The sequence below is a fragment of the Taeniopygia guttata genome, chromosome 2 (assembly GCF_048771995.1).
Source record: "Taeniopygia guttata chromosome 2, bTaeGut7.mat, whole genome shotgun sequence".
In the NCBI taxonomy this organism is placed as follows: domain Eukaryota; kingdom Metazoa; phylum Chordata; class Aves; order Passeriformes; family Estrildidae; genus Taeniopygia; species Taeniopygia guttata.
The window spans coordinates 121,914,178-121,940,861 of NC_133026.1; the positions used below are offsets into that span (position 1 = coordinate 121,914,178).

Genomic DNA, 26,684 nt, shown 5'->3' on the forward strand with positions numbered 1-26,684 from the left:
AACTTCTCACAATCGTAAGTATCTTAAGAGAGTTTTATGACTGCAAATTAATTAGTGGAGCTAATTTTAAGAATTACCAAACTGTCTTATTCTTACATTCAGCAAGAGTTGAGTTTGATTGTTACAATCTTTTAATTTCCTTTGGAATCTTGAGACATTTCCATTAAGTATTTCACAGCTTGAATGTTATTTCTTTTTTGATCATGTTGTGTATTTCCAGGAATAGCTGTAGGTGACTGGAAATGTGCAGGTATCTATTCTCAATGACTAATGCATTTTGCATTTCTGCAGCAAAAGCTGTTTTGCTCTGTATGTGAAAAACTTTCAAGTGCCATTTTCTTCATACTTCTAATCTCCATGTCCTGATATCTATATTGGTTCTGCAAGTATGGATAATGCACCAGTTTTTTTTTTGAATCAATGTATATTTTTATGAAATTGGGTTTTTGTGACTCTAAGCAATGATGCAATGAGCAACCTGTACTTCTTTGTGCCTTGCCACTCCACTACCTATGAAACTGTTGCAGGGTGACTGCTGTTGCTGCTGTCAAAGGGATTGTGAAAGAATGCAAGAGACAGCATGCTTCAGGTCCATCTATATCTTCTGCAATGGCCAGTTTGCTTAAATCTGGAGACAACCAGCCAAACACAATTGAACTTTTACCTTATTTTCCACAACACATGTAACAGAAGCTGTGCCACTTGGCTAAGTGCCCATTTCATGCTTGCATCTGCAGCATGCTCTGGCCATTCAAGCACTGCTTTTGGAGAAGAAATACCACACACCACATGGGACCATTTTGTCCTCAGTATATGGAATGAACAGCAGTAAGTGAAATCCTCATCTTGTCTACCCTGCAGCCACATTCCTCTTGAGCTCTGATTCTGGTGTCCAGCACCAGCCTCCACATTCTCACCCTTTTTAATACAGAGTAAATCAGTGATAGGCTGTCATTATTGGTAGTGCAGCACTCATGGAGACATTAGAGCCTTTATGAAAAGTATCCTGAAGCAATGGTCATTATTTGCGCTCTTGTCTTTGAACCATGTGACTATCAGGTGGAGCAATCCATGTGATCCACAATCTTTAGTAGCAGCCTGCATCAAAAGAGGCTGGAGTTAGAAGTTAACAATAAATACTGCACACCCATCACAGAAGCTTTTATTAATTACAGAGAGACTGTTTAGTGGCTGTGGTAGTCACTCATGAGAAACTTACCTATTTAAGTGCAAACAGACACAACAGCATTTTAAGAAAGGCTTAATTAGCCCTGGGTCTGCATCATGCACACTGCTTCTTATGCCTTGTCATAAGCCATGCATCTCTATCCATATAATTGGCTCTCACATAGTATGTTCATAGTTTCTGTTGTGGTTTAATGCATCTGAAATTAAGATGAAGATCAGCAGTGACAACTGGATATCAACATCCAGAATACCAAGCCTGTTGTCCCTTACTGCACCATGCATAACAATGACTAAAGACTTTATATCAAAACTGGGTACAATAGGAGAGCTCATGTAAAAGGCAATAGACCTCAATAAAAACAGGACAAGTTTCAAAACTCTTTGGAAGTCTAGCGGTAATATATTCCCATGTAAAAGTCAGTACTACCACAGATGCAATTTACTGTCTTTGCCTGCTGAAATAGGCACTCTCCTAGGAGCCTATGCCCAGGGAGTGCCCTGGCTCTAGGCAAAAAAACCCTCATCCTTTCGGCACCCTGTCTTCAGGCCACAAAAGGAAAACTAACGACAGAGGGTAGGCAAAAAATCTTGTTAGGGAATCAGGTACCTGAAGACTTCTAGTGAACCTGTAAGATGTGACTTTTTTTCCATTAAGACAATTTATCTCCAAGGATTATCCTTGACACAGTTATTGCATCAGAGGTATCCTGCCAATTGCACAATCTGAAGATGCTATCTAGGGTTATTTCCTTGGCACAGTGTGTCCTGAAGGACTATTTCGGTAAGGGCCTTAAACAAGATGGCACACCAGCTATTGGCAAGTGACTAACAGCTAGGGAACATGATAGGATGCTTTGGTCACGTTAATGGAAGTTGCCAGTTCTGCAGTCAAGAAGTTAGAAAGATTGCAACAGATACAGAAAATGGCAGAGGAGAGAAGACTCAGCTTTTTGCTCTCTTCCAAGCTACTCCAAAATGCTTTGATTAGTTTTCTATTACAGACCTTCCAATATAGCCTAATGCAGAGCTTTACAAGACTGACAACCCCTTTTTTCCCTGAAATATCCTTGAACTATGTCCCTCAAAGTAGACAGATATGAATTGGCCACTGGCCGACTTTACCATACTTTGCACCAGTTTGTTCTCTCAGGAGACCCAAGATCAGAGAGGTATGCAGCTGAGGATTTCAGACTTATTAAAAACTGCCTGCAAGACATAGAACTACCTGCACCTGCTGCTGTACAAGTGTGCCCACATTTTTATCTGAAATAGAGCTGCATTTTTGTATGCAGATCAACAGACAGTTTGAGAATTCTAAACCCCAGGTATGTTGTAGAGAACAGAAAAGATGACCAATTGGCTTTAGCAGATGCTGTATGAACATGCCTGTGCATGTTTGTGATTCATCTGGTGCCAGGCTGAGAGGGATTCTGCCCACAAATGTCTTTTCCTTGAACAAGATTTGGCCACCTTGCCAGCTCCTCACTTTGGGGTGGACTCCCTGGAATGGCAGAAACTTAAGACTGTGATAACAATTTAGGTGGATGTTTTAATGCTGCCAGCATGTAAAACGCTCTTGGGAGGCTGAAGGCAGGCAGCTGTAATCTATTCAACAAATTCTACTAAGATTTCCTCTGGGGAATAGGTAAGGGGTTGAAGCACCACTTTCAAACTGCTTCTGCTGTTTTGGCTATATACACTGTGACTTGCAGCAGCTGAGGCTACCATACTGTATTAAAAGCAAATGACCATCAGTTTATTATATCCTTTGCCCAGTCACGCCACAATATTCTCTTCTCAGTAAAAGCCAACACAGCTTCCTAGCAAACATACAGCAAAGTGTAACAGCTATGACTAATCTGCTCAAAAGAAGAAATGTGAAAAGATAATTTGCTTTAACCTAAAACTGAAGAAATTTTTAAAGAGAAGTCTAAACTAGTTTCTCACTTTGCATTTTAGTCTCATAAATGACAAAGTATGAAGTCACCCACTGAGTAAGAAATAACCACCCTTCCAGAAAAACTCTCTTAAGAAAAAGGCAAACCTCAGAACCTCCTGTTAAAAAATATCATTTATTTGTCAACTTGGTTTTCATAAGAATGACACATCCCAGGTAACAATTGCATTATTATTCTCAAATAAGGACATTATAATAGATTGTATTTAGCAAATACATATCCTTCATCTTTCTTCACATTGTCTCTTTACTAATGCTGAGATCATCCTTGTTCATCATACCACACAGTTACAAAAAAAAAAAAAGTATTTCCAAGTAAGGCGGGAACCAAATACTATCCCTCTCATTTCTTTCACAGAAACTCCCACTTCTAACCTTTCTATAAAGTTACTTATAAGACCTCCCTTAAAACAAACAGAGTAGATGGAATGGTTTGTGGAAGTAAAAAAGAGCATTCTCTGACTCCTTTCATCTAAATGCCTCCCCAATCACACTTTGTGGCAACTGGTAATTCTCATTCAAATGAAGAAATGAAAAATTTTCTAGTATGTTTATTAATGTAATTAGTCTGTTTCATTTATGCCTTCACTTTTTGATTTTTCATAATGAAAATGTTCATGTAGCACACCAAGTCAACAGAGCACAAAGAAAACTGGTAATAAAAGGCTATAACTCCTATCCAAGACTGAACAGAAGTTCTGGTCCTTTAACTTCCTTGAATTCTAAGCATTTATCCTTTTCACTGATGCACGTATGACTACTCATAAGTACATTCTAATGGTAGCTGAATACTAATCCACTTTTGTTTAAAGATTAACATTCCAAACCAAAATTTATTCTCTTTACTGCAAGAAGTAGGACCAGATGTAGCAGTCCTTTGTTAAAGTAGTGTTTAAACCTGAAAAATATAATGTTTATGAGGACAACTTATCAAGGTAATTAATATGTAAATCTAATTATCCTTTGATTAGTCTACAAAGGATCTGATTTTTTTACTGTAATATCTTCAACTAAGACTCTTCTGCAACTTATAGATCACAAGACACAACAAAACAGAATTAGAATATTTTAAAAAGTGTATTTTTAATTTTAAAGTGCTTCAGGAAAATGCTGAATATTGAAGTACTAAAAAGGTAAGCTGGTAGTTTTTCAATATTCAAGTTGGAACCCTGGACTCATTAGTGACTACAACTGAGCAAAGGTTTCACCATATGGGAGATAAAAAAAAATCTTTATCTGACATAAAAAACCCATTATTTTCCAAAACCACCTACTTCTGTGAGATGCTTGGTACCTGCTTACTTGCATGTAAAATAAAAGAACTAAACCCCCACCTAAAGATCTAGGTTCTCAGGGTAACAAAAACCATTTATGCCACAAGACACAGACTTCACAAACTTTGTCAATACTATCAGTTACAAACCAAACACAGTGATGAGGAGGTGGTACAGAAGTAGGCCAATGCTTTGCTATAATAAGTCAACATAAGTTAAGCATTAGAAGTTTAATTCCAGGAAAAAACAAAAAAAAAAAAACAACCCAAAAAAACAAACCAACAGTAAAGTGTGATATAGCAGAGCCAGCAGAAACCAGCTGTACAACAGAGGTACTAAACTGCTTGAAACAGGTTTTTTATTGATAGTGTAACAGGGATGAAAAACAGAGCACAAACTTTACCTGCATGAAACTGCAAGAGACAAAACAAACCCCAGGAAATTCATACAGCTAATGCACATCAAATAGCAGGACAGAGGGAGATGGAATGAAAAAGGAAGATAACATTCTTTAATATTCAGGAAAATGAAATATTTCTATATCGGAAAGAAGCGAACTCCAACCTAAGAAGGGCATGACACCTAGCAGAGGCCAATACAGAGAATCCACGCTCTTTTGATAAAAAACTGCTCTGAGACTTCAGAATAAATGAAAAGTCCACAGCAAACAAAGGTGTGCTATGCTTGTAAGCTGCAAACACTAGATTTTGGATGCGTACAAGTCTTTATTAATAAACACAGATAAAGACTGAAGTACCAAAATGTTGATGATGTTTCTCGAGACATTAGATCACCTTGAAGTCAGCATTAATAAAACATGTCTTTGGGAAAAGCTATTAAGTGATGTGGAAGGACAATTAATACAAAATTCCTTCAGGAATAAGAAGTAACTTCAGGATGCTCTCCAAATGACTTGCCAGTTTTCATACTCTTAATAAAAACAGGTTTGCACCTGCTGGTTCTAATTGCAATGGCAAATAACAGAAATATGGCAGGCTACTAATACACATATCTGACAGCAAATAATATTGCAGCACAGTATCTGAAAGCACTTGCTCTGAAATCTCTGTTGACTCACAGAACAGCAGCAGAATTAATGAAGTTTTTGGCTGCCCACCCGCTAACTATATCTAATTACATCAGATGAAAGCACTGTGTGTCACTCTAGAGATCAAAACCTAGAATTTAAGATCTTCAAACAAATAGACTAGTGGGTTGTTATAATCAGAATGTAGAATGAAGAATGTAATAAACCATTTCATAAAAGTAGATCAAATTTACTCAATCAGCTGTTACCCTGCTATTTTTGGGACTGACTATTGATGATTGCCAATCAAGAACAGAGCCACAATAAAGCTATTTATTTAATTTAACTGTATATGTTTTTGACAATTTAAGATTCAAAAGAGGACGTAATGTATTTTTGTGTTAATGGGACTCTTCTGAATAACACTTCCTGCTAAAAAATGATTGCAACTAAAAGGAAAGTAATCCTATAAAACCAGGTGGAAGAGTAAATGGATGAAGTGTTAGAACAATTAAAACTTTGCAAAGGCAACTAAGAAAGCAAATAGTAAAGCAAAAAGCAGGAAATTACCTACTTTCATATGTTAATATGCACATAACTGTGTTTGATCTTTTTCTGTGTGGAAGTGAACTCTGAGATTTGGCACCCACCTAGACCACACCAAAAAAAGATGAGTGGCAATTCCTACAGACAGCATTTTGTGAGTAAACAATTTTCTTCAGAGTCTCTAACTCAGAAGAATGTGGGTTACCCTGAATATCTGCCACATTCCAATGGATGATGGGTTTCATCCCTCAGCTTCTGAGGGAAGACAATATTTATGTAATTGAAGCTCAGAGACATAGCTGCCTGAGAAAAATAGTTGTCATCTCACAAAGGTCTAGAAGGTGCACTGTTTTCCTTAAATATTCTTTATACCTTTGGTTTTTTTTAGTGTAACATCATATTGGGAATTAAAATTTTAAATATTCTTTAGGCACAAAAAGAACAACTTTCCCACTTAATCCATCTACTAGGTAAATTGGTAATGGCACTGTGTCTGGGTAAGTTAAAGATTGCCAAGTGCCTTAATCAATTGTAATGTTCATAAGTTTGCAAGTAAAAGTTCTTCTTGAACCTCCTGTGAATGTTGTTGTTGTTTCCCCCACACGCCACCCAGATTAAATTCAACTAAACTACCTTCCCCTAATCTGCCAAGCGGGGTAGGGCATTATGGCACTGTTACTCAATAAAAACCCAAGACCAGTAAAAATACACATTACATTAATTACAGAGTCCCCAAAAGCATCTTTCAGCAGTCTGCTTTCAATAATTTCTGAATTCTTCCATTAATCTCTTTGATATATATCATGTATAGTATAAAATTAAATCAACTTCATATCAAACATGCAATTCTGTCATTTCAATTTTATACTTCAATGGCTGAAGACTGTGTACCTCTGAGCCACATTTAGGACATGTAAAATACATATCAAATAAAAAGTTACTTTTAATACAGTAGTAACAAAAAACATGTGGACAGCCTATGGTATGTGGCATGGTAGGCCATTCTCCACATAGTGAACATTCCCTGCACTGAGCTGCTAATGTGTTTTCATTATTGGAAAGACCTGCGATAGGCAAACACCAAGAGGAAATTTTAAGTTTAAGCTTCTGTACATTAATGAGTGGTAGCAGATATATCAAAAATTCAGCAAAGCCATGCCATAAGAGTTCCCTGTTCATGTATTCAAATCCTATCTGACGAATATTTTGCGGCTTGCAGAAAACTGACCTGATTCCTAGAATGCGTTCAGTAAGTGTTGCGAATGTTCCTTTCCGAAGAAAAATCAGAAAATTTACAAGTCCACAAAGCTTAAGAAGTCCAGATACAAAACCTATATAGCTCTTAATTTTACAGAAAGATTGCTGTTGACGATTGCTAAATAAATCATAACATCTTTCTTCCAACCATCTTCCCCCAACAGTGAAAATAAGATACCATAACTTCTGGTGTTTGCTCAAAGGCTGGTATTTCTCTGTCTGAGATAAGTTATTCTTGTATTGAATATTGAGAATAGCCTGCCCCACAGTTGCATTCTTGGAATAGATAGTGAATTTCCATAATATAAGACATAAAAATGCTTTTACTTCTGGTTCAAAATGAGCCAACACCCCTGGTTTAAATCCATGAAAACAGCTGGTAAACTGGGACCATACTAATTGTTCCAAGGCTTTGTTTAGTTCAAGAGCATCAAGCTGACTTATTCTGAGCACAGGATTCACACTCTTCTCATTTCCAATGCTGGAGGCCATTTCTTCACAAATAAACTTTCTAGAAATAAAAGACAAATAGACTTTAGTATAGTGGAGTATTTCCTATTTCTATTTTTGTTAAAAATAACAAACTTGTAATATACCACCAGTAGACAAGAAACAACAAAGTTCTCAGAATGCTCTATAAATGTGTTATTAATATGCCACAATTCCTTTAGGGAAGTTTACATTGATATAATATTAGCACACATTTAAATTAGTTTAAAATCTTATTTTTAGAAGAAATTATGATTGACCATTTCTCACAGACAGTTAACATTTGATTATAAACATCATCTAGATATTCAGAAAAATTCACAGATATTCATACATATTTGCTATTAATAAATTTATATATACATTTTAAAATATTGCAGGGAATAATTTTAATATTCAATTAAACCTTAAAATAGATCAGAAAGAAGAACTGCAACACTATATGGTGTTTTATGGAGACATAGGGAAAATGAAATACAAACCAAAAAGTCTGGGAAAGAAGAGGCAGACCAAGTGTTGTCATATGAACACTTAAATTGCTACAGCTGAAAGCAAAACCATAGAAATACAGACAAATTTAGGAATTACAGAAAGATATGGATGGAAATTAAGGTGGGAATAAAATAAAAAAATAAAATTTTCTCAATAAACACAGTGAGTTGTTTAGAGAAAAGTCATATGAGATTTAAGAAATATTCAGCATCCAGACATAAATTATTGTACAATACTTCACTGAAGACTACATATATTTTCTAGAGTGTTTTTGACAGATGTGGGACTGTGCTACTTGTTGTATAATATTTCCAGGCAAAATGTTTAATGTATAATAGCAACATCAACAAATGTATATGCCTCTTGCTCAAGCATTATAGAAAAAAATAAAAATATTTTTTAAAATAGCTTCTTTTAAATGTTGTTGCATCTGTCTGAGATGTCTGGCTGAGAAATAAATGCAATAAATTGCCAAAATAAAATACAGGTAACATCTCAATGCAAAATTGTGGGGTAACCAATTTTTGCTTCCTTTTGTCAACAGTTTAAATTCCAAAGTGATTCAGAAGTATTTTCAAAAGTATTTTCAGTATGCAACATATTTCACTTTCTAAACCAGATTCTTTGCATAACAGATCTGTAAGGAGTCCACAGTCTTCTGAAGAAAATATAGGAGGTAGTGTCTCAAATTCTTATATGTAAGAGAAAAAGAACCATACAAGATTACTGTGAGTAAAAGATGCTGTAGAGGCTCTTGGTAGTAATGGTTGATAATGATGCCAAGAATGCTAAAAAAAAAATCCTTCAAACAAACGTTTGCTGAAACAGAATACCTGAGAAGATTTAAAACACAGTATATAACATCATCTGTAGCTTTCCTTTCTGTTTTCCATATTTATCATTAGTTATCACAGCAAGGAAATATGACTTTGTCCTTAGTGTAGGGTGTATAACTGTAGTTTCCAATTACCTAAGATTGCTACATGGGTAGAGCATACAATAGCTCCACTCAGCTTTTTTAAACTCCTCCCTTCTTATTAGCAGGCAAAACATGGCTGAAGGTGGTATAAGGCCACCTCCTCTGGGCAAACAGCTATAGGGTTCATTGCGTGAACTCACACAGCTGAATAAAACAGGATACAAAGGCTATATACCTAAGCCTGTCTCCCTCACACTTAAGTCTTTTCTGCAGCAGAAACCAAAGCACAGGCAACATTTTCCAGTATGATCCAAGTAACTTCTCTCGTCTAATTTATGATTAAAGGGGTCAATTCAACCCCTACTGGATTTTGCTGCATCACTTCAAAAACTCCAGCACCAATGACCATCCACCTTCCTATCCCTTATCTTTTCATTTCACTATTATTTTAGGAACCAGAGCCTTTGAGAACCACCTGCTCTAGAACCTGTCACTGGTAATTCATTCATAATCTGTAAAAGTCTAATGTTTTCTTCACTTTCTGTTCTACTCATTTTACTTCGTTCTACTTGTTTCAGTGTTCTGTATAACTCCCAACACACAAAACCTCCTTTAAAAATGCTAGTTACTCAAAAGGGACATCATATCAAACAACTTCCTTGATCCATCTACTATTTTCCAATATCAGTTCAACTATTTTTTCTTCCAACATCAGTTCAACAATTTTTTCTGTTTTTCATTACTGTAGGTGCTATGAACAATTTCTATTGTAGGCTTCTCATAAATAAATATCTTCCTTATTTATAAGAATATTTACAGATTTTTTTCTCCCATTATAACTCTATTACTTAAAGAAACCTGAGCAAGGGCTCATCAGGAATTTTCTGAAGACAAAGTAAAATGTGTCAGATCCACAGGATTATGATGGCTCCTGAAACACACATAGGCTGGGAGCCTGCATGACTGCACTCCTACTTTGAAAAAGAGGATGTGGGGACAGGCAGCATGCTGAAGACAAGCCACCAGTGCATCCTTGCAGCACATTAGAATATGTATAGCCAGCAGACTGAAAAATGTGCTTATTACCCTCCACTTGGCATTGGTGAATCTACACCTGGGATACTAAGTCCAGTTTAGCCTCTTTTCTATGAATACTACAAAATAAATGCCAACAAACTGAAAAGAGTCCTGTAACTAATACCATCAGGGAACCCCTGGCCCTGATACATGAGAAGAACTTCAAGGAACTCAGATGGTTCAACCTGAAGGATAAGTCAGCTAAGAAGTGGTCTATGAATAATCTTCTATTTCCTAAGGGTTGCAGAGCATATTAAGCCTAAGTTTTCTGTGAGATGCAATGAAATAGAGGCAACTGTGTTTTAAGTCACTACATGAGAAATTCTAATTGGAATCAAGGAAGCTGGAGCATTCTGTCTACAAAGACTGAAATCTCCATCCCCAGAAATTCTTGAAACTTGACCAAATGATGCCTGATCTATCCATTTTAGCAACTGATTTATTCAAAATTTTCACAGGAGAGTAGACTAAAATCTTCTCTCAGACTTGGAGCTTGACCTTCCCATTTCCTCACTGCAGAATCTAATTGATTTTTTTTTTTTCATGTCTATCATTGTACACAGAACTGTATTTGAAGGAAATAATTTTATTGAATCTGTCAAAGTGCACTGGAACTTTGTATACAGAAAATGGGGACCACTTTTGAGACAACATGCCTGAGTAGCAAAACTACTGTTCTTTAACTGTGAAATTTTTCCAAATCCAACAAGTCTTCTTTTTAAAAAATCAGAATCAACACCATATATACTGTTTAATGGTGTTACGTTTAATGTCTCTTCCTGAACGACCAGCTATCAAATTGATTAAACTTGTAGTCACGTTTAGGCAGACTATATGCAATAGGAACAATACCAAACAACGCTAAGGATGCTATCTTTTAAATTATGCTTGTAACATAGTGATGTTTTAAAGAAAGAAAGAAAAAAACATTTTAAAAGCTTCCTTTTTGATGAAAAATTAAGTGGTCTCAATTCAAGCAATAGATCTGGGCATTGTTCTGAAGTTCTTTCCTGCTAAGAACATTTAAAGCTTGCCATAGGCCACGGCAGTTAACTGGACCCTGTAAGTTACCTAAAGATTATATCCATATACTTCTGATTTTAATATGTAAGCACACTTCCGTGTGCTTAATGTTCTGCTATCCATTCTGCTTTCTTCTGAATTGATCTAAGGTTTTATTGCACTTAAAGGGAAGATATTTATTTCTCATAGGAAATATTAAAAGGTACAGTTTGAAATCTATATTGTCCTATGAAATTGTCTTCAAATGTCCTAATGATCTGAGTAAGAGCAACTGTTTCTTTGAGAGAAGTGCCCTAAATTTTTATCTCAATTTTGTTATGGTAGGAAATTTCCCTTTAAAAATTACTTCTATGAAAAGTCCTTTTAGAAATTTTTTGGTTTTCAGTTTATATAGTTTTTGCACGCAGTAGTAGAAATGAGAACTATAGTAACTTAAAACTAGATAAAAAACACACCCTATAAGTACTAAGACATTTATCTTGTACTTTTTTAATGTTATTTTTGCATTCCATATTTTGCTGAGCTAAACAGAATATAGAGAATGTTTGTTTTCCTTCATGTTTTTTCATTAAATTCTATTTCTCATCCTTACTGTTTTAATTCTTATTTTAAGTCACTTTTAAAACATAAGAACCCAAAATCATAGACCAAATAATGAAAGAGGCAGGTATCAACATTCAGATATATAATGAATTCAATGTGTGATGAACCTTTTACATAAATACTTTTTAAGTAGTAAAGACTGGTACTTGTAAGGTTGTTCCTTTATACTGTCAGAGATACTGCATAGAAAAAATAAAATAATTGCCTGCCAGAAAAAAAACCAACTGAAAAACCCTAAAATGTTCCTTTCTTAAATAGCCTGTATTTTGTTTGTTTTGTCTTTTTTAACCAAACAAATAAACAATCTCACTTGCACAGTACAAAAAAAAAACCCTACTGTGTATCACTAGGGAAAAAAGGAATTTTTTCTGGTGTATATTAGTGCTGATACTGAGCTTTGTAGAAATTATGAATGAATATATTTTATTTGGAAACATGTTATTGACAGAAATCTATCAATAGTAATGTGAGTATTGTCAACAGCCTGTCAATATTAATGTAATTATAATTAAGGGGATAACATGGATTTTAGCTATAATACCAAGTAACATCTCCTGCATTGCTACTATCAATATAAGCAGTATTATTGACCTGTTCTGGGACTATCAGTAGGAGATGTATTACCACCAGGCACATTTGTCAATGCATTCTGCCCACAAAAATTCTACATTTAAATTTACAGGTCTGTAAACTTTGCCTGAAGAAATATACAAATTCAAGTAACCTCTTGGGTGCCATTTTTTCCACAGGGCTTTTCTCTGTGGATGAGTAATCAAGGGGTTTCTATCTCAGAGCTACTGCAATTGCATTCCCTGCTTTTCTAGCATAATCATTATAAATGACAAATAGACATGCATGCAGAAGCCTTAAGTATGATCTGTCAAATCACTTTTTGAGAAGCAAAATGAAAACAAATTAAAAACCAAAATTTGTTCCTAATGGCTGGCAGCCAGTCACTAGTTGTGTCCCTCAAGGACCAGTGCTGGGGTCAGTCATGTTTAATATTATCACTGATGATCTGGATGAGGGGTTGAGTCCACCATCAGTAAATTTGCAGATTACACCAAGCTGGGACCATGTGTCGATCTGCTGGAGGGTAGGAGAGCTCTGCAAACGGACCTGGACAGGCTGGATAGATGGGCCAAGTCCGACAACATGAAGTTTAACAAGTCCAAGTGCTGAATCCTGTTCTTTGGCCACAACAATCTCCTGCAGCACTACAGACGGGGGACAGAGTGACTGGACAGTGCCCAGGCTGGAGGTACTGGTCAACAGCCAGCTGAACACGAGCCAGCAGCACGCCCAGGTGGCCAAGAGCATCCTAGCCTGCAGCATGGCCAGCAGGAGCAGGGAGGTCATTCTTCCCCTGTACTTGGCACTGGTGGGGCTGCACCTTGAATGCTGCGTCCAGCTCTGGGTCCCTCAGTTTGGGAAGGACTTTGAGATGCTTGAGCACGTTCAGAGAGGGCAACGAGGCTGGTGGGGGGCTTGGAACATAAACCCTATGAGGAACTATTGAGGGAGCTAAATAAAATCAGCTTGGAGAAAAGGAGGCTCAGGGAGACCTTATCACTCTCTACAACTGCCTGAAAGGTGGCTGTAGCCAGGCTGGGGTCGGTCTCCTCCCCCAGGCAACCAGTGACAGAATGAGAGGACATAGTCAGTCTTAAGCTGTGCAAGGGGAAGTTTAGGTGAGACATCAGGAAAAAGTTCTTCACCGAAAGAGAGACTGGGTATCATCTGCCCAGGGAGGTGGTGGAGTCGCCAACCCTAGAGGTGTTTAAAAAAAAACTGGACATGGTACTCAGTGCCATGGCTTAGTTGATGAGGAATTGTTAGGTCATAGGTTCAATTCGGTGCTCAAAGATCTTTTCCAACCTAGTTTATTCTGTGAAATTAAAATTATATTTAGGATGCATAAGTAGCACATCCACAGTAGCACAAACTAACATCACTGAATTTGTGATTTAATTCTTTTACACAATCTCTTCTGTGTAGACAAAACATGTAGTCTAAAACTGTATTTACAGAGAGATGGAATGGACTACAAGAGACCATCAAATCCTAACACAGCATGAACACAGGCTCAAGAATATACTGACGTGTCTATTAAGAAAGCTAACTGCAGTTTTCTAAGTAGTTTGTTCCAGTGGTTTATGGCCCTAATGATTACAAAGACTCTTTTTCTCATATTCAGTGTAAAGCATGTTTAGTAAAAATCAGGACAGTTTTCATTCCATATCAGAAATCAAGAACAACAAAAAGAATTTCCATTATGCTGCACCTTCTCAAGAGCAGAAGGCATGTGAGAGAACCAATTAGATTTGCCAAACGAGACAATATCTGCTTTCCTACAACATGCCTGGTATGATCCTCTAGAAAAACCAATCCAAACAGAAAACCCAAGTAAAATCCACAACAAAACAACAATTTTACTTTTTTCCCCAGCAGCATTTCACCTTGAGATCTACTATATCTTCATGTCCTTTTCTCTAATTTTTCTGAGTAATTATTTCCTGTTTTGAATTAATGTATTTTGAGTTTTTCATGTTAAATGCTTGCATTGTTTTTCATCTTGTTGACTTTACACTTTCCAAACTCATCAAGAGTATTTTGGATTCAGATCTTATGTTTAAAACAAAGGCAAAAAGAAAACCCTAAACTCTCAACCTCTCTTCAGCTTGTACTTTTCTAAGTATGTGTTCTCTTCCATCATCCAACTCACTAATGCCTTTTCATCTTGACTGGGTACTATAGATAATTACTCTGAAAAGGCAATTTTTAACTTCATACTGATAACATCAACATCTAATGGAGACAATATTGACATTACGTTTCCCTAGTTTGCTCATGTAGGGAAAAAGATTTTATTAAAATAAAGCTGCATTGTAACTAAAATTTTCCTCTTACTAAACCTGATATTCTTATTTAGAAGAGAAAAATATTGGGGTTTCTTACAAACAGGTCTCACCAAACCATACTGGCTGTTTTACCATTTCTCTTCTACACATCGTTAGATACAAATTAATTGCTAAACTATTTACTCCTGAACCTTTATTTGGAATCAAAACTGACAGTTTCAATAATTCTCTTAGCAGAAGAATAAAGTAGCACAAAACCAGATACACACAAACACATTTTGCTGGCTATTTCCACCCTCTGGGATATTAAATAAATAAATAAAATCAGCAGTGCCTAATTCCTCAATCATTCTAGGATGAATTTTATTAGGATTTGCCACTTGAGCACATCTGTATTAAGATTCCTTAGGCTATTCTTTCTGTGCTTTGATTCCACTCTTATTTCCTGTCTAAGATTAATTTTATGAAAGTAGCAAGTCACAATATATCTCTTTTACAAAGTATGAAGGGAAGAATCAGTCTTTGAAAGTCTGTTCCTTGTTCTCCTTTCTTATTTAATAACAGATCTAGGTAATGGACTTATCCCTTCGTGCCTCCTCTTACTCAGATTTTTGGATCCTTTCATTGATTCTTTTCTTGTGCTTTGTAAATTGAAACTTATTTTGTTCTTCAGAGTAATCAATTTCATTCTTACATTCCTATGCTATTCCTTTATATTCATTGCTAATCATGTTTTATTACTTCTGCCTGGACAACTCTTTAATTTCCAGGCCATGGAAGAATTCCTGATATAAAGACTCTCTTAACATTCACTATTACTATTTTATTTTATTAGTTATCTCAACACAAAGAAACAACAGAGAATACATTAAATGCAGCAATTTTTCAGCCTTTACAACGGACTACACTCTGCCAAGTCCCAGCATTGAGATCAACGGTCCCAGCATGAGAGAGCAGGATGTAGAGTGGGCATGCTAGAAATCATCTCCTCTCTGGAAGTAACACTAACACACAGCCCCTTTTTCCTTCAGGAGCTACAATACATTTGGTATTGTGTATTGCCATATTGGGTGTGTGTAAGAGCAGGGAAGCAAGCCATAGCCTTGGTTTACTATCCCTCCTTTGATGTTGATAAAATTACGGTATCAACAGATAGCAACCAAAACTACCTTTTCACCCATCACAAGAATGCTGAGATTTTTTTTAATGTGGAGTGTTCTACTTTTTTCTTTGTGAAAATTTATCATTTAACTGTTCTTTCTGGGTACTCTCAATAGCAGAGGATATTTTAGATGTCAATTTAAAATCAATAAATTTTAAAGATGAGAAATCAAACGATACATACTCAGTTAACTTTTAAAATCTTCCTTTACACCAACTCTCATAACACAGAACATGGACCCCAGCTGCTCAAAGCCTCATGTCTCACCATTAATTCTCATCTCTTTCTTGCTTATCAAGTGCAGAGAGAAATATCCTCAGATCAAAGTCTAATTGGGAGCCCCAACAGCGTTGTCTCTTAATCACTGTAAATTTAACTTATCACTACATCATTACCTCAAATAACCTTAAAAAAGATTGATTTTGTATTACTATCTGGATTCCTATATACTTCAGACAAATACCTATCATTTTCTAAAGAACATAAATTGATTCTTTAACTGTTTAAAATAACTACTAATACTAATTGAAAAGTCAATAACACACTGCAATCACAGAAACTATTCTTTATTTCTTATATTCCTGGGAGAAAGAACTATTTCTCATAATAGACAAATTCAAGGAAAACACTGAATGATTGTAACAAACAAATCCCATAGATAAAATTAAGAATTTTGTTATGGAGGTTAGGTGAGCAATTAGTAAATGATCCCACAATCCTAAATGCTACAGTTACATTTAACATCCAAAGACCAAGCACAAGACAAAGACACATTCAAATCACAGGCTGCTTTTCCAATTTTAACTCAGTAAACTTAGATTTCATAAAATGAGATACAAGAGATTAGCCACTACTGAATGCCTGGAGACAGCAAGGAAACATTAACGATAGCTCACTGATTTATCTTCCATAAACCACCTGCCAGAATCAAAATATTGGGGCTTCAAGTTACAAAATCAAAACCAGCTCAGAAGAGCCAGAATTGATACAACAGTAATGAAGAGCAGCAGGAAGGTGATGCACTGTTAGAAGCTGTAAATCAGTCATTTCTGACAGCATTTGATGGAAACCGAAAATCCCACATCACTGTAACACATCCCCTCGATGAATGCTAGCAACCAAGACTATTACTGGCCATCCTTAAGATACTCTGAATGCTAAAAGCTTCTACTGACTTTAGATAAATTTGTCATCAGTCAGGACTCTTAAGAGACAGATTATTCAATCCAAACAACCAGATCTGATAATTACCTCATAACTAATATTTAAAATACTACCTTTTAAAATTTCCAATGCTCAATTCAAAGTTATAAAACCTCAAAGTATATTTGTATTCCTCATAGCATAGAAGTCAGAGACAGCATCATCCTACCAACTTTTTTGATAAGCCCTAATTTTCATTTATTGGAATAAACAGGAAGATAAAACACATAACAAGCTAATGTTCCATAACTATTATTCTTAATCCCATATCCTTTTTCTCTTCCTCCCTCATTTTACTTCCTCTTTTGTCATCCTGCTCCTTAGTACATCAAATTACGAATTCATCTCTAACGGGACATGTCAGTTTCACTTATAAATTCTCATCTTCTGTTACACTAAATGAAACCTAGCTGTTGTTCCTTTTAAAGCAATTGGTGACAAAAAACTGAAAGTGTAAAAAACAAAGCTGCATTGTAACTTGAAGACTTCCAAAAAACATTGTTAATAATCCCTTGATCTATATGCTGAGCAAAATACGTGTATCATACACAAAAGACTTTTTTCTTTGGAACCAGGTAATAGCAATTATTTGGAGAAGTGCCTTCCCTTTACTGTAGATGAACTAAAATGCTGAAGAGAGATTTAGATAAAGTAATTAACAGAATGGCAACTGTGATGGTTAGCTGGGAGAAACAGCCCTTTGTAAGGAAGGGGCAACATCTCTGACTAAACCAGTATCAGGAGATACAAAAGGTAAGCCAAGTTAAGAATTAAGTTAACAATGTAGGTCTCACCTGCTGATGTGATCAACAGATGACTGAGAGACTCATATTTGAAGACATTTTGGGTGTGACAAGGATATGAGGTTCTGGTAAAAGGATGGCTAAGTAATACTGCAATGCTGTGCAGCAGTGAAAAGAACGCATGGCTTAGTAAATGTGCAATCTTTATGTAAAGCAGGTGAAATGTCACCTGGTGGCAGAGATATGCAGCTCCATTTTCAGAATGGTTCAGTCAACGACAGAACATGAATGCACAGTTGTGAGTATACTGAGGGCAGTTATAGCCATAACTCTTCCAGAGAGGGCAGTTATAGCCATAACTCTTCCTTTGCTGGTTACTGTTGCTTTTCTGAAAAGTTGGTCTTATACCTCATGACATATATGACATCTGCATTTCACTGGTTTTCCATGCCCCTCCTTACATTTCTTCCATTTAAAACTACCTAAAAAACAAACAAAAAGTAATCTAACCTAAATTCGCATTTCATAGCTCTGTGTCTCTGTTCTGCTCCAACCTGTCTGATTCATAAAAATGGATCACCAGGTAAATATGGAGATGCCAGGATATAGATTGAGAAGATACATGCAAGAGATTCAGAAGCAACACCTGCTCTACATACTCTGATACAATTTACCACAGATGACAGAACCCTTGCATAAAACATTTGTGCTTATCATTTATGGAACACAGTCACTGCCCAGATTTTATTCCAACTTTCTTCCTTTTCACATACATATGCATACTAACTGTACAGTCATGAATATTCAGCAATATGCAAGTGCAACAATGCTGATCCAAGTACTGCACTGCAGGAACATAAGGTCCTTTACCTTTTATTAGAAATACTTATTAGATAAGAATGGTAAAAGTGGTCCTAAATGCCTAAGTCATAATTAACTCCTGTCAACATCTGTACCAAAAGGAGGACTCTGTAAAAATGTGTTGTCACAGACTGTTTATATTTATGATTTGCTAGAACCAATAACATCCAGCATCAATAAAAAGACAAGCCTGTTCACTCTGTTTTAAATTTTGGCTTTGTATTATATGGCATAACTTATGAATAATTTGATCTAATTATAATCAAAAACTCTCAATTGGTGCAAGGATAAAGAGCAGTACTCGACATAAATGTCTCGTTTTTCAGGTTCATGTTCTTTATAAACCTAAGGTAATGTAATTTTTGACAGCTACAGTCACTGTCTCCCATTTTACTTCTACCGTCTATTCTGCCCTTATCTTACAGATTAGCATTAGCACTCATTTGACCTTCAATTTAACCAGTTTTGCATGTTGAACTGGCAAAAGCCCAACATATTTAAACTTATTTTTCTGCAGATTTAGTATGCAAACAGGTCACCACAGAATCAGATAAGATACATGCAGTTACAGTAAAAAGAACATCAGGGTCAGGAAAACCAGGTAATCGTGAAACCAGATGCCTTTGCATCTCAGCATCACGCTCCTACATCCACCACCAGTTAACACAAGACAGAAATTCAAGCCTTTTGTTTGACTTGAAGAACTGTTCTTTTTGTCTTCAATCTCAATGTGCTGAATGTGCAAGCAAAACACCACAACACTGCAAACACAAATAATGAAACTTTTAGCCGTCTTTGAAAAATGAAAAGAAAAATAATTATTCATACAAATCCACTGTAGGATTCATGCTGACTTGCAAGTGAGAGGCTACTCTGTTTAAATAAGTAACACTATGCAATTCCTCCCTACTTTCAGCTTTTCTGGTTTGACTGTACCTTGAAACATTGGGCATACACAATGACTACTAGGGGTGCTGGGAAAATTTGATGTGCTTAGTGCCCCCAGCCCTTGACAATTTTATTACTTGGTAATTAGGGGAACTTTAAGCACACAAGGGAAGACTGATACACTTCCATCATACTTCTCCTCAATCCTGTATTCGCATTGTAGCATCAACTGAATGGTTGCATATATGTATTACAAGTAACCGTTTAGAAGAGGGATAATTTCCTTGCTAGACAGCCTGGGTTGTATGCTGTTACAGCTTCTGAAATACCTCTGCAATTCCAATGTGTATTTCCCTTCATGATTTAGATATGCCCCAGAGTGTCATGGCATTATATTAATTTCCCTTTCAGGAAAAGTTTTTCCTCCTTACCAAACCCATCTTGTGACTTTTTTTTCTGTTTCTTTGACTACAGAATTAATATTACTTTTGAATACTATTATTTTAATGTATTTTTTCAAGTTTTCTTAGAATTTAAATTTTTATTAACTCCTTTCTTTTCTAACTCCACTCACAATATTAGCAAAAATCAAGACAGGAGATAAGGAGTGTCAAAGACAAGATTTTTAGGAACATTGTTCCGAGGCAGCTACGAATACAAACACAATGAATATTAGCAGCATTCAATTCAGCTTCCTCCTGAAGGCAAAAAAACCTCAAGTCCTCCCTTGAAGGAGAAGGAAAAAGTGCCCAGACCCAGTCAGAATCAACCTTGTATCAAGAGCTGCATGATTGCTGTAATTCCTCTTTCTTCCTATATTGTGTATGTCCATTTTTTCCTCTACCTCAAAGTTCTTTATTTCTCTTCTATTTTTCCCTTACTCTGAATAAGCTGAATTTAATTTCCTTTTCAAAAGAGTCTGAAATAAACTCAAACTTCTGAAGTTTATGTATTCCACCTCCAAACCAAAAAAACCCTACCCCCATCTCTGAGAGAGGCATGTTACAAAGACAGCACCCTTTCCTGAAGATTTTTGTATAGTTCAGACGTTAACTGATTATGCTTGCAGTTTTAAGTCAGGTGTATTTCTACAGGAACAGCAACTCTTGAAGAAGCTACAGAACAGAGCCTGCTACCTCCTCTGTGCATATACAGCACAATCAGACTATAAGCCTGCATCTTTTTAGCACAATATATTGGCCATTTAAAATTTTTTTTATTTGCTGCTTTTAACTTTACAGGGAGTGCTGTACAGCAGGCGATGTTGAAAGCACACTTGTTAGTTAAAATGAGAGGAACAGAAAGGGTGTGACTCTCTCCAGTGGTCTAAGTGAAAAAGTATGTATGCTAATAGCTGTCAAAAGGAAAAAAGACCAACCCTATCTCTAAAAAAAAACAGACCAAGAAAACCCAATAAAAACCTCAAAACAGCATAAGCAGCCTGCTTGAAAACACCACACTGAAATAAACTTCAGCAGACCAAAAGAAGTATCAAGTTGTAGCAGCTGTCCTCATTAACTGCAGCAGCAATACAGTGAGTGAGTCCATTTAAAGTCATAAACAACGTACTATCATTTAGGTTGAAAATTTTAATTCACTTTCTGGATACTCTGAAAAATTGGCGCGAATTCAGATATTTTTCCTAAATAGCTAACATTTGGGAACCAGACCTTGCTAGGGAGAAATTTACATTAGGGTATTTCACTGAAAGACTGATTTTAATTGACAAAATTATCATCTTCTAACTGCACATTGCATTACCCAGATCATTAATGGAGATGTTAAATAGGGCTGAACACAGTATTGACCCCTGGGGTACAACAGTAGTTACCAGCATCCAACTAGACTTCACACCACTGATTGCTCTTCCCTGTGGTCCATCTGTTCTGCACATTTTATGCTGACCTGACTATTTGCTCACCCAGTTCATACTGCAGCAGCTTCTCCGAGAGCATGTCACAGGAGACACTGCTGAAAGACTTATTGATGCAAGTATCTACTCTCCTCCCCTTGTTTACCATGACAGTCATTTCATTGTAGAGAGTTATCAGGTCCGTCAAGAATGGCTTCCCCTTGGTGAATCTATGCTGACTACTCCCGATCATTTTCTTTAATGTGTTTTAGAAGCATTTCCAGGATTAGCTGCTCCATCACCTTCCATCCTTCTGGGGGATGAAGGTAAAGATGATCAGGCTGTAGTTCCCTGACTACTTCTTCCTGACCTTTTGAAAACAGAAGAAACATTGACTTTCCTCCAGTTTACAGGCACTTCTCCCAGTTCCTCAATCTCCCAGTCTGACAATTATTGAGACTATCCTCACAATGGTATCAGCCAGCTCATGGTTCATCCAGCACTCATGGGTTCATTCCCAGAGCGTTATCTATGTTCTCTTTATTTAACTATTTTATGACCTCTTCCAAGTGTACCTCTTCCCTGCTCCAGGCTTTTCCCTGTGTTCTACAGCTCCTGAAGGTCTTTCCTAGTAGAGATGGAAGCAAAAGTAGCCTGCATAACCTCAGCCTTTTCCACATTCCCTGTTCATTCAGCCATGAGACAACATTTTCCCTAGTACTCCTCCTGCTACTGGTGTATTTACAGAAGCAATTATTGTTGTCTTTGACATCCGCCACCAGAATCAATTCCAGGTAGTCTGACTTTCTCAATCACATCCATGCATGCTCACACACTGCCTCTATACTACTCCCAGGTTATCCCTTCCTGCTTCTGCACATTTACTTTTAATGTCCGACTTTTGTGAGGAGCTCCTTGTTCATCAATGCATGGCTGCTGGCATTTTAGCCTGACTTCGTAACTGTTGGGATGGACTGCTGCTCCTCCGCTCTGAGGAGGTGATCCTTGAGTATCAACCAGCTGTGCTGAATCCCTCCAGGGCCTGACCCTGGGGGAGTCTTCCAAGTAGATCCCTGAAGAGGCCAGAGCATGCTTTCCTAAATTCCAGGGCATTGATCTTACTTTCTTATACTTAAACTAGGCTCTCAGAGAAAGCCGACACTAATATCACTAACTGACTGAATAAGAAATAGATTACATTAGTTTCTGTCAGAGACCATATAGCTTAAAGAAAATATTGCTAAATTGGCATAAATACAGTGAACTTCTTTATTGAAAAAGTTATTACCTAGAGAGTCTTAAAAAAAGCCCTCTCTGCCCAAAAATCATTAAATACCAAAAAGGTTTAAGAAGTAAGGTATCAAAAAAGTAATATAACATATCTTATTCTTCAGTTAGACTGACATTAATATAGAATGAATTTATTGGTAGTATACGAAGAACATTTCTTATTAAATACAGTGCTATCTTTTAATTCAAACATTTATGCACGCTTCTTATTATTATATTAATTATTTTTATTGGAGCACAACATGCTTACAAGCTAATTCAATTAAATTGTATTTATGTCTGAAGCTTATCAGTTAGTGTTAGCTGGACCAAATTTATTTGTTTCTTTACATCTTCTTGATTGCCGTTTTCACTGATTAAGTTCAGAAATTCCAAGTGCAACAACAGTATTGTGGAATTTTTGGAAGTTTTGCAAGAGCAGGCCATTATAACCAGCAGAGAAATAAAACACATGGGTAACAAGGTACTTAAATTATAGTCTCAAATTGTTGACTGTTTTTGTCTACTGTTTAATTTACTACTAATTTTACTTCAGGAAGCTGTCCATGTCTTCCCTTCTTTGTCCCCCTTTCCCTTCTCTCTGAACCTCATGACTTTGAAACTACTTTCATATGTTTAAAAAAGTAAGAAAAGACATTCCCACTATCTCACATTTTGAACATGTAATTATTAAATGTTTAGGTATTTTTTTCCCTGAAAGGCCACATGCTTCATTACTACATCCAGCTATATGTTAATACTGGATTCACATATCACTCCTTACACTTGGATGATTTACATATTGAAGAGACATTTATTTTACACCATATTCTTGGTATTGATACTATGTTTCCTTCCCAAATATTGTCTAGGTAGCAGTTTTTAGCCATTTTCAAGACTGTGACCTCAAAAGTCTAGAAACAGAGAAGGTAAAATGTCTTTTGACTTTCACTATAGCATTTGATGTCAAAGAACAAATTAAGGTCCTTGAATTAGTAACAGTGTCAAAAAACATCAGAGAATAAAAATTACCTTTCCTACCCTATTCTATGAAGGGTTCAATCAAGTCTTTATATATTAATAATACCTGTTTAAAAGTTTTAGTTTAATTTAATTTAGTCTGTTACAGGAATGTTTACTTCCTGCATGTCCTGGATCATCTTAAGTATCAAAACCTTTCTGTGAGTCACTACAGTGTTTAATGAAATTAACTTCACCTACAGACATGGGCGGATAATAAAATAATCTAATAGGAGACAAACAGCTGTCAAACAAACAAAAAATTCTCTCCCAAATCTAAACACCCTCCTTGCACAGAACAGACATATATCTAGCCCAGTCCCTAATACTCTATGAACATGAACTGAGCCATGCCATTCTAGCTACTTGGGAGCCCTTTAATAAGTGGGTAGATCCATATTGCATCTGAAGGACCCTTACCTAAGAAATAAATTTTGGAAAATATAAATTCAGAACATGGTATTTTATACAGCTGTATACTAAGAGTTCTATGATTAGCTATGAGATACGTAAGCCTGAGCTGATTCAAATAAATGTAAGTTTGCTACTATTACTTTACAGTTTTCAACATTTCTAAGAAAAGTAAAAGATATTTTGACATTCATACAGAGAGATATCAATTTTAATTATTTACTTAATTAAAACAACATTAATGAGAACTGATTTTTTTCATTTGCTGAAAAGGATGTTCTTGACAAATAAAAACCCACAAGTTTGAAAATAGATATGCCTAGGAGTTAAAAGGATGCAAAAATAGAGGCAAAATGCTAAGTAGAGTTATTTCAATTGCCTAGGCCCCACATTAATGCAATTTCACAATACTCTGTACTCAATAACAAACATCCTCAATTCCTACTTTAAAAACTGCACATATATATACATAACACTGAGGTTTTTGAAATACTGATATATACACAAACTCTCATTACATAAAAAAGCCCAAACACTCCACCTTTTTTAGACTCTCCCCAAAAATTCCAGACTAGTAGGCAAGAAAGTGGGTGCAATACAAGATCCTTGCAAAACCTTCACAGATAACAGCTTTAAACATATTCCACTTTCTAATTCACAGACTCAATCAAAAAGTTTAAGATACAGAGAACACTACAATCATCATGGTAATTAAAAGAGTAAATCACAGAATACTAGAATCATTAAGATTGGAAGAGACCTTTAAGATCATCAAGCCCAACCATCAATGCAGCACTAACTCCAAAAAATTATTCTTACTAACACCTAATGCTAGAGCCACAAGCAACCAAAGTAGGTGTTTCAATACTGACACGATATCTATTTCTGTACCAATTTCCAGAAGAATTAAAATATAAGTGTCAAATCCCTTTAGTACTCCTGATTATGTGCCCTACCGGTTTATTCAATTTCCACTAAAAATTAAAAAAGAAAAAAAGCTCTTTTAAGGAGCTAATTTATACATATAATTTAACATAATTAACATAACATAATTTATACATATAATTTAACCCCACAGGAAGTAACAGAAATTGATGACTTCGTGTAGTATAAACAAACACTGAAAAAAAACCCCAAAACATTTTTTTCTCCCTTTAATAGCTTATTTGCTACTTTAATTAAAGTACCAGCAATGACACTTTCAGCTGTTTTACTACTTATTACTTCATTATATAAACTAGTCATGTTGCACAGCCAAGAACTGAAGAACAAGCTGCTGCTGAGGAGGAACTGCAGCAGAAAGATGAAAAAAGAAATCTGAAGAAGAAAATGCTGATAAAACACGTCTTCAAAAAGAATAAAACCAGCATTAGTCTTAAAAAGAAAACTTTATCAACTATTGCTAAACTGTATGTAAAGAAAAACTCCAAAAAAGTCTGACAAGAACTAACTTCCAATGAAATCAAATGGCAAAGTAGTTTGGACTCAAATTTTAGTACAAACTTCCTTTAGTAGACAAATTTTAGTCATACTTCATCTTTGCCCTTAGGGAACACCTCCTTCACATTGACAGGTGTCAGCATACAAGAAATACAGTGCTGTGGTTTCCAGTATGGACTATGTCATAAGCAGAGTTTGTCTGTATGTCAAAACACATCGACCATTCAGAATAAATCCACATTTGTTTTGGAGTGAACCAATGATTTGTTACTTACAGGCTGAACAAAACTTGATTAACAGAAAGTAGAAAGCTGCAACCCTCGTTTAGATTTCTTTCCTACCTATAGTAGGCAGTCAGAGGAATGACCCTCGAAGATTATAAATGTTTCAGTCTCTCAGCTGATATCACAATTCAGATGATAATACCCCTCTGACAGGATATTATGCTCTTTTTTCTTCGCAGAGGTCGTTAGCGGGCTCTGTCCTCTCTTAGCTTGGGCCTAGCTGGAAATCTCCCCGTCTCTGCACGCTGAGGCACCACGAGGCTGAACGCCAGCGGGACTCACGGAGCGGGGACGACCGGGGAGTGCAGGAGGCTAAACACAAGTTTTTATAATCAGGACCTGCATGAGCGCCGGGGCCTGAGCCAAAGGGCCTGCCGGGCCGCGGGGGTGCCCGGATGGGCTCTGCCGCAGGCCCGGTCCCTCCCGCCCGCCGCAGCCGCTCCGCCTCGTCCTGCCCCGCGTCCCGACTGACCTGCGCCGCTGCCGGGACCAGCCCTGCGCGACTCCGCGTCTGCGCCAGGCTCGGCCTCGAGCTTCCCAGCGAAGGACGGAGCCGCCTCGGGCGCTATACCCTCAGCCGCCCCGGCCCGCGGGCACCTTCCCGCAGCCGGGTCACAGCGGCAGCGGCCCAGAGCGGCGGCCGCACGGACCCCAGCGCGCCGCCAGCGCCCGGCGCGCCTGCGCAGGAAGCGCTCCGGGGAGCGGGACGGCGCGCGGGAAGGGCTCCCGGCACGGCGGCCACGCGGGGCGGGCCGCGCGCTGTCTGACTGACAGCCCGAGGAGCAAATCAGCCGCCCGGGTGAGGCGCAGCAGCCAATGGCGGCGGGGGGCGGGGCGG

General features: G+C 37.0%; 1 protein-coding gene across 3 annotated transcripts; it reads right to left on the minus strand.

Moving 5' to 3' along the window:
- Positions 1–3,241: 3,241 nt before the first annotated feature.
- Positions 3,242–26,583, minus strand: PEX2 (peroxisomal biogenesis factor 2). 3 transcript variants are annotated; one of them, XM_072924776.1, is made up of 3 exons: positions 26,319–26,583; positions 25,904–26,158; positions 3,242–7,760 (listed from the first exon to the last, which is right to left on the minus strand). In XM_072924776.1, exon 3 carries the CDS (start codon positions 7,739–7,741, stop codon positions 6,827–6,829), a length of 915 nt encoding a protein of 304 aa, XP_072780877.1. In that variant the 5' UTR covers positions 7,742–7,760; positions 25,904–26,158; positions 26,319–26,583; the 3' UTR covers positions 3,242–6,826. The 3 variants fall into 3 exon arrangements, with proteins under 3 accessions (XP_072780877.1, XP_072780878.1, XP_012427555.5); XM_072924777.1 differs by having other exon boundaries at positions 25,838–26,158; XM_012572101.5 differs by lacking the exon at positions 25,904–26,158 and having other exon boundaries at positions 26,319–26,582.
- Between the last annotated feature and the right edge of the window lie 101 nt (positions 26,584–26,684).